Consider the following 9554-nt stretch of genomic DNA (forward strand, 5'->3'; position numbering starts at 1 on the left):
GGAACGCAATCAAAGGATGCTGGGCATCTGGATTGACCGCTGTATGCGCTTCCCGATTTACCCTGATGGTCGGTGGGAAACTTCCGTGGGACCGGGCCGATCACCTCCAGAGATGTGGCTACTGAGATTATCATTTTTTACAGTTCAATAGTTTTAAATGCATTGGTGGAGTCCAAAGGCTTCCTATATTTGGTGAGAAAACAAAATCTAATAATTTTGGTCAACATTTCTATGTCGACAGTTGGATCAGTAAATTTACCCCGCACTAACCAACTCAATCATGTCCCGAAACAATTAAGGGATAATTCGTGAAATTTGAACATAATGTCCCTATAGTAGTCATTTGCACGTTAATAAGAAGTCTTATTATTTTGATAGGATTAAACAAATATAGCAATATATGGATTGTACGTTTGAAAAGGGCATAAGGCTTGGGTGACAGATCAAGATAGTTGGACTGCAAAGTAGATTCTTTAGGTCGAACGGAAAAGAGCAACAACTACAACCAATCAACTAAATCTTTATCTAAGTACAAGTGTGATCACATTTACATTTAATAAATTTTATTTATCGCATTCTTTGATTTTATCTGTATTATTATAATCTCTGGGTTTGATAGAACATATTATAATAAAATAAAATATTATTTTGGTGATAAATGTGAAAGGAGCATGATTCTAATATTTTTGGAAAAACAAGGATGATAATCGAATTTGTGCCAAACAGGGAAGAGCGCGCCTATATAAGCCACACTCACCGTTCCAGCATTTCTGCCCTCGAATCGAGCCTGGCCGAACCGTAGGGCGGCGAGCGAGAGCACGCACGCAAGCAGTCGCGCAATGACGGCGCCCTCCTCCTTTCCTCGACCTAGAATCTCCCTCCGCCACCTCTTGCCGTGGCCCTGGGCCGTCGCCTCGTCCAGGAAGGTCGCGCCGCCCGCGGTCCCCGTCAAAGAAGAGAACGAGGCGGCCGACTCCCGGTCCTGGATGCCGCCGCCGTTCAAGATCGGCGACGTCCGGGCCGCCATTCCCTCCCACTGCTGGATCAAGAACCCTTGGCGGTCCCTCAGCTACGTCCTCCGCGACGCCGTCATCGTCGCCGCCCTCGCGCTTGCCGCCGCCCGCCTTGACAGCTGGGCGTTCTGGCCCGTGTATTGGATCGCGCAAGGCACCATGTTCTGGGCCATCTTTGTTCTCGGACATGACTGGTATTCGTTCTCTAAAGATCCAACCAGGACTATAATTCCACGTTTTATTTTTATTTTTATTTTTGTTTATCCTTTATTGTGGAGATTGGAAACAGGGAATATAAAACTACTTGTTTCGACATTTGGCAGTGGACATGGGAGCTTCTCAAACAGTGTGTGGTTGAACAATTTGGTTGGGCATTTGCTTCACTCTAGTATTCTGGTTCCATATCATGGATGGTAATTGATTCTGAATCTGTACGTCTGTCTTTTCCCTACGTTGATCTGATCTGATCTGTTGCGTTCCCTGGTTTTCAATCAGGAGGATTAGCCACAAGACTCATCACCAGAACCATGGCAATGTGGACAAGGATGAATCTTGGCATCCGGTTAGTAATGTTTTTTTTTTCTTCCAAATTGCTCTGTTTATTACAGTATAACCAGTGAGCACTTGAGAATGCCACCTTTGTTTCTTAGACTAATAATCTATGAACTTAACACCAAAGAATTTCTTCGATAATTTTCATAGATATCATCAACATATGTGACTTCAGATCGTTCTTTACACGTTAAAATTTAACCTAACTGGCCTTCTGATACAATGAATTACTTATGAAGTTTGAGCTTGTGAGTACTGGTTTGATCTTCAGAGGGAAACAAATGGAACTGATTTAGTCAAGAATAGGTCGGAACATTAGGGTAGAGTATTGGGTGGTGAGGCTTCAATACTCAAGTTAGTTATAATTTCTGAGAAAATAAATTTTGTGAGCTTGAGTACTCTTACCCCTGATCTTTGTTGTTGTTGTTGTTGTGGTAACAATCTTGCATGCCAAAAATTATCTATTAAGTTCAACTTGTAAAGCTTCTACAATAATTGTTTACCCAACCAGCATTAAAAGCCAGTGCAGAGCAATAGATCAAATCTAGAAACAGTACCATATCTTTCCAAGCAAAGCTTGTAGGATGCCACAATTCTATGTTATGATCATGAACTCAACCTCAACATCAATAACTTCATTCTTGGAAATGTTGCTTTAAAATGTTCATAATGACTATGTTTGACCTCTTTGAGGTAAGTTAATATTTCAATGAATTCTAAATTTTCTGATTAAGTTTTCATAGATCGACATCAAAATTTCTTGGTCTATCTTAGTTGAAGTTGGAAATTATTGTCTCATAATAGAAAATCTTGTATCAAAAATTTTGAAATTGAAATTTACCCATTTATTATTTTTGTTGTTCATTTATTTATGAGTAGCCTAAAGAAAAGACACAACCTACTCGATTGTTATTTCACATTATGCAGCAGAATCAATTATAGTAGCCTATAAATATACTGAATCTCTCAAATATATATCTAGTGTGTCAGAGAAAATGGTCCAAAGTATTAGATCTGAAATAGTAATGGCCCGCAAATCAATTTTTGTCATACTGGTCCAACAAACAGTGCAGATGTTTGTTGGAAAAGTTTGATCACCTTACTAGAATCTTGAAGTTCCAAGGGAAGTAATCGACGGTGATGGGTTAGATTTTTTCCCGTCTTTTCTTTTGATGAAATTAAGGGGTAATATTTATATTTAACGTGGAAAATTCTTGATAATACTTTGTTTAAATTTCAATCACCAGAGAATATACAGACCTTGTTAGAATATTAATTAATTGTAATAACTATTAAAAATTGCCAACTTTTAGGTGGATCTGGGTTGCTTGTCTTTTATTTCATTTTTATAATGTAGAATTTGGTGAAAATTTCTTGTTTAGATCTTTCATGAAGTAATGCTTATCTACTGCATCTTGTCTTTTGTGAAAATATAACCTACCAAGAAAATTATAACAGATGTGTGTTTCTACAAAGGAAAACAAATCATAGAATAAACCGAAGTTCAATTAACATCATATCAAGGATGTTGACTTGGTTTTTTGTTTGTAATAAAGAAAACTGGCATTTTAAAGAATTCTTTGAAGTGTACAATGAAAATGGAAAATAAGATAAATTCTGAGGCAGAATGAAAATTCCAAACTTCCCAGCGAATAAAAAAAAATCAGACATAATGGTACAGTTTGTAGTTAAGAGGGGCTACTTCAATCAAGGAAACTGGTACATCGACACTGAACACCACATGGTGGGCACATGGTGCTGCATTAATTGGTTGGCTGACTCCTCATTTGGGGGGTGAATAATTGCTTTTCTCAGAAGCAGCCATTCACACACACGACCATTCATAGTGCGATTCAAAATAAGCTTAAAACAATTTCCTCGTATCTCTTTGATTGAGTTGAGATTTTTTCAGATGACTGTGGAGAATGGGATTAGTGCGTCTAAGGTGACAAAATCTATGATGAAATAATACTATTACATTTTATATTATTATGATGATAATAAATCAATTCTCTTTGATAGAAGTGATAATATGAGATAATGGTATTCCACATAAATGGAAATCACAAAGATAATATTATATTATGATGAATTGAAAAATATCTAAGATGGATTAAAAATTCAATTATATCAAATCTGTTAAGAGGTTAGAGCAAACTAGATAAGAAATTAAAAATGATCTCCTTCCTTTAACACCTCAAATTGAAGATGCTTAAAAGTTTCTTTACTTTGCATCAAGCATGGATGATGATTGTTAGATAGGATATGCTGTTGGATTACCGAAGTTAGATTAGATGACACATTTGACTCAAGATTATCTTTACAAATTTTGAGAGGATGGAATATTTAATGATCTCCTCTTAATGGTACATTGGACAACCTATAGTGATCACAGATAATCAATCATTCACAACCTTTTCTTGATGCTGATTCTTGGTAAAAATTAGATGAAAAAATGATAGTGGTTCTAATACTATGACAGAATTTGTGATGGAATAATATTGTCACATTTTATATTATAAGGATGACAATACACAAGTCATCTTTTATAGAGGTGATAACATATCATGGTAGTTAATACAATAAATAAACAAGTAGCTCAATAAGTAAATAAATAAGCTTGAACATACTAAGGTCGGCTAAGCTCGTCTACCCCTCTATGCACAATCTTGAGAGAGTATGAATAATCTTCAAGTTGAACTTTCATCCTATTTTATAAAAATAGCATGTTTAATTCGTTGGTTGCAAGTAAATCCCCAATTAGTGATCCATGAGCCAAGAGAAGAGCAATATTAAAAACACTATTGGTTGTTGTTTTCCTAAAATGTTAAACTGTCAGAATATGCATCTTTGTCTGGGATGCTAATGACATGTCTGCTGCTTTATTGTAGTTAACTGAGAAAGTATACAGGGGAATGGATTCTACCAGTCGAAAGATGCGATTCACAGCACCTTTCCCCTTGTTTGCGTTTCCTGTCTATCTGGTAAACCTATGCAACTTTAGCATCTCATTCAATTGAATTCTGAGCAGATTCTAGCTAAACATCTTTTTGGCTATGTTGAGCCAACAGTGGTGGAGAAGCCCTGGAAAGGAAGGCTCACACTTTTTGCCCAGTAGCAGTCTGTTCCATCCAAATGAGAAACAAGATGTGATCGTGTCAACTGTCTGCTGGTCTGCCATGGTGTTATTGCTTCTCTACTTGGCCTGGGTGTTTGGTCCTCTTCCCATGCTCAAACTGTATGGAGTGCCCAACTTGGTTAGTAGAAACATCGAAGCGTACCATCAGCTTAACCTTACAAAAATGTGGCGCCAATTTACATCTCATGCATCTGCCATTCCTTGTTTCAGGTTTTCATCATGTGGCTAGATTTGGTCACTTATTTGCACCACCATGGCCACGGACAAAAGTTACCTTGGTATCGTGGTAAGGTAAGGACATGCCCCCTCATCTTAATGGATTCTGAGGCTGTTTATTTTTACCGACAGAGTAGCAGTACTCCTAGTGGATTGCATAGTGGTGTGACAGTTCTTTCTTTTCTTTTCCTTTTTTTTTCTTAGCTGCTCTATAGACTATATAATAATGGTGGCGGTGTGGGTCAGTCATCAATTAGAAAATCAAATTGAGTAGTAACAAAGTCAAAATTAGACCATTGTAGTTAAGCAACTAGTACCATACGAGGTTCTTTGATACAGAGTGCCTTATCTGTTAAAGCTTACAACTCTTGATTGCCATAGGAAGAGAAGACCGACCTTTTTCTAAAGGTGCCACACCATAGTCATGCATGAGGCTCCACCAAAGAAATAATTAGAAATCTTTTCACACAAATCGTTAGTGTAAGACTGGTTACTGTAATTATTATTCAAATCATTGAGCATCAGTTCTTAAAGAACAACAATGTTCATTGAACCATCATTTTCACTAAGCTTGTTGAATTCAGTTTGTTCAGAGAAAATTTAAAAGAACATAACCTTATCCCTCACCTAGGAATGGAGCTATCTGCGAGGAGGATTGACAACAGTTGATAGGGACTATGGGTGGATAAACAATATCCATCACGACATTGGAACTCATGTCATTCACCACCTCTTCCCCCAAATACCACATTACAACTTAGTAGAAGCTGTAAGTACGCTTCCATTTTTTATTTTTTAATTATTTTTGTCGATCCCTTGCATGGCAAATGATTAATGACCTTGTTCCTCCAATTTGTTCTAGACAAGGGCAGCTAAACCTGTGCTTGGTAGTTATTACCGAGAGCCGGAGAAATCCTGGCCTCTTCCGTGTCACTTGTTTGCGACTCTGCTTCGGAGCCTGAGAGTTGATCACTTTGTAAGCGACGAGGGAGATGTTGTCTTTTACCAGACCGACCCTCAGCTTCAAGGAGCAGGGCACCACAAGTCCAACTGAAGCTCATTCATTCTGGTAGCAATATTAAACGTCAGAAGCAGCACAACTATCAGTCTTGATGGATTACACATTAAGATTGTTCTAGCAATAACATTTGTTTTTTGAAATTGCATAATTTAGATTTAATCATTCTAGCTCGAGACCTATGTGGCCGAATTATGCAATACTATATGGATTCTTGGTTTTGAAATTTGAATGTTCTTCGAAGCTTTTGATATTATCACTCTCTAGATTAAGACAACACTTTTAAAGATATACATGAAACACCATTGAAAGATGGTAGAACAGGAGAGGTTCAAGACAAGATAGACAGACCTAATTAAGATTGGTCAACCAAATTGATAGAAATATGTGTAGCAGTCCAAAATCAATGAAATCAAAAGAAACACATATAACCATAATGGTTTAACTAACAAAAAAGAAACATTAGCACAAGGATTTGCACATGGATATAGTATATATAGTAACAAGAACACAAAATAATTTATAATGTGCAAAGATAATACTAGCTAGTATCAAATGTGTTTCACCTGCACATTTCACTAATTAACAGTTCCACACTAAACAATGTTATAGCATGAATAAGAAAAAACATTAGGTCAAATTAGACCAATGTTATGAATGATGTCAATGCCATTAATGAAAATAGACCGATGTTATGAATGATATATGGTCGACTCAAATTAGACCAATGTCATGGATGCAGTTAGGTTGTCCGCACTAATGTGTACATATTGTTTCTAGGGTTTAGATATAGTGTCCGAACGAATGTTGTGATCCTTTAGTAATTAGAAGGAACTTCCTTCTTTCAAGACAATTCTACAAACACATTAGATTAGCAAGTATCTCTCTCTTGTAATTCCATAATGACCATCTTAAGACTAAATAAGCCTTGTCAAACCTAAAAGATTAGGTACAGGATTTTATCTAATCCAAACAATGAAGCCCTAAGTTCGCCATTTGTAGTTGCCAACCCAAAATAGGATAGAATACAAAAAAAAAACGAAAAAGAATAGAGTGAATCCACCATTATTCCTAACCCACTCTTCCTTCCTTTAGGGATCTCTACCAACCAAGTAGGAGGGTTAGGGTTTAGAATTTGGGGAAGAAGAGGAGAAAGGAAGAGAAAGGGTTCGTCTAGAGAGAAGAGGGGAGAACTTCAGTCACTTGAGAAAAGAGGTTAAATTTCTTAGTGCAATCAACTCAAGGTCACGTTAACTAAGATTTATTTATTTTTGATATTTAATCAGTATGCGATGATAAATCAGGTTAGTGCAATCAAAAGATGCTGGGCATCTGGATTGACCGCCGTATGCGCTTCCCGATTTACCCTGGTGGTCGGTGGGAAACTTCCGTGGGACCGAACCGGCCACCCCCAGAGATGTGGCTACTGGGATTATCATTTTTTTTATAGAATACAAATAGGATAGAATACAAAAAAAAACGAAATGAAAAAGAATAGAGTGAATCCACCATTATTCCTAACCCACTCTTCCTTTAGGGATCTCTAGCAACCAAGTAGGAGGGCTAGGGTTTAGAATTTGGGGAAGAAGAGAAGAAAGGGAGAGGAAGGGTTCATCTAGAGAGAAGAGGGGAGAAATTCAGTCACTTGAGAAAAGAGGTTAAATTTCTTGGTGCAATCAACTCAAGGTCACGTTAACTAAGATTTTTTTTTTGATATTTAATCAGTATGTGATGATAAGTCAGGTAAGTTAAGGTTGAATGAAAACTTGATATGAATGAAGTTCAAATAGATTATTGAGGTTAATTAAATATTTGACATATGAGAAATTGTAATTCAGGGAGATTAGATACTTGACAATTAGAAAATTCCAATAAGGAGTTGACAATTGAGAAGCCCAACAGGTGATGACATTGGTGAAAGTCCAATAGGTTTTGGTAATGGAATGCCCAGTCAAAAAGTTGATAGATGGAAAAGTCAAACATGTATTGATAGTGGAAGTTTAGGTAGGTTAAGAAGGACTAGATGTGAACAAATGACAATTAGAAAATTTCAACAAGGGGTTGACAATTGAAAAGCCCAACAGGTGATGACATGGGTTAAAGTCCCAATAGGTTTTGGCAATGGAATGCCCAATAAAAAAGTTGATACATGGAAAAGTCAAACATGTGTTGATAGTGGAAGTTTAGGTAGATTAAGAAGGACCAGATGTGTAACAAGTGATGAAAAGTTATAGTAGGTTGATGATAACTAAATGTTAGGCATTGAAAGTCAAAGCAAGTCGATGAAGATTATATTCTTGATAGTAGAAGTCCTAAGTTAAGGAGGTATTAGGGAGGATTGAATCTTAGGTAGTGATGAAAGTCCAAGTAAGTCAAAGAGAATAGGATGCTTAGTAGTAGAGGTGTAATCGAGCTAAGCTGAATAGTAAGAGGCTTGACTTGGCTTGGCTCATTTTTCCCTAAGATTGAACTTGACTTGAGTTCGATTTGAACTTTAATTCTTAAATTTGAGCTAGATTCATAATGAAAAAGTTCACGAACGGTTGAATTTTACCTTTTGCTGAAGTTGTCGCCTCCATTATTGGTAAATTGAAGGCCTCTAAGCTAAGGGTGGTTTACAAGCCTGATAGGTCTCCATCGCTACTAGTTGACAAGCCTAACAAGGTTTACATCGTTGTCAATGACATGGAAAAGGTCATACTAGCGAAGGGTGTCCCTATGAGCCCCACAAACAACAACTTGCATCACCACTGACCAGAGCCATGCCATTTTCAGAGCAACTCAGTGCTGCACGTAGCCTTACTCCTATCAGGATCACTTCTAAATATCTTCCTCACTATGTAAATAACCATCCTTGGATCGAAATGTTTATCGATCTTTAGCAACTTCCTGTTCGCCTTCTAGTTGGTCCTGGATTACTATCCACCCTGCACGTGCCCCTTTGATCCTCACCTGAACCAAAACACAATTGTATTGTACTCAGAAAGCTATACTATACTTGCTTTGTGTTTATCTAACAGTACTTGCCGTCGAGTGCATTTCTTCAAGTATTAGTAGCTTATAGTCAACCACAATATGGGCAATGTGTTTGTTCCTGGTTAAGATCGTCTTCTGAATGAGTCGCCGACCACCTAGCTTGTGAGTTGATGGTCAAAGCGGCACTCATGAACAGCTAGGGAGCGAGATACTGGATTCTCTAGGGAAAAAAGGATGAGAATGAAGGTCAAGGGTGCTCTGGCTCAACCGCTCAGATGCTCAAGTCAAGTTCTAGTCCAAAAATGGAGAAGAAAATGAAGAAATGCAGAGAGAAGCGTGTTTGTTGGTTCTGTGCACGTACCTGCATTCCGCGAGAGGCGGAGAAGTTTTATAGACTTGCAAAAGAGAAAGATGTTTATCTTAGTTAAGGAGAATATCCATCAATGAAAATCTTATCAGAGGAGTTGTTCCATTGTCGATAAGGAGAACACCCATTGCCGTCGTACTAGCGAAGATTCTTATCACCCATGCTTGATAAGACATCAGACTACGCTATCATGTCGTATTAATGGGGTAGACGAGCTGCCCGAGATATCACATTATTACATGTGTTCTTCTGCCAAGGGCTTACAAAACTAAA

At 37.6% G+C, this 9554-nt stretch overlaps 1 protein-coding gene across 1 annotated transcript; it reads left to right on the top strand.

The window, feature by feature from the left end:
* The first annotated feature begins 788 nt into the window (after positions 1–788).
* Positions 789–6138, top strand: LOC141830708 (omega-3 fatty acid desaturase, endoplasmic reticulum-like). The gene is made up of 8 exons (XM_074718124.1): positions 789–1207; positions 1337–1426; positions 1509–1575; positions 4457–4549; positions 4637–4822; positions 4915–4995; positions 5552–5689; positions 5783–6138. Exons 1-8 carry the CDS (start codon positions 840–842, stop codon positions 5972–5974), a joined length of 1215 nt encoding a protein of 404 aa, XP_074574225.1. The 5' UTR covers positions 789–839; the 3' UTR covers positions 5975–6138.
* Positions 6139–9554: the final 3416 nt, after the last annotated feature.

This window comes from Curcuma longa, chromosome 6 (assembly GCF_044706935.1).
Source record: "Curcuma longa cultivar G26 ecotype Majalengka, Jawa Barat chromosome 6, ITB_CL_G26_1.1, whole genome shotgun sequence".
NCBI classification, from domain to species: domain Eukaryota; kingdom Viridiplantae; phylum Streptophyta; class Magnoliopsida; order Zingiberales; family Zingiberaceae; genus Curcuma; species Curcuma longa.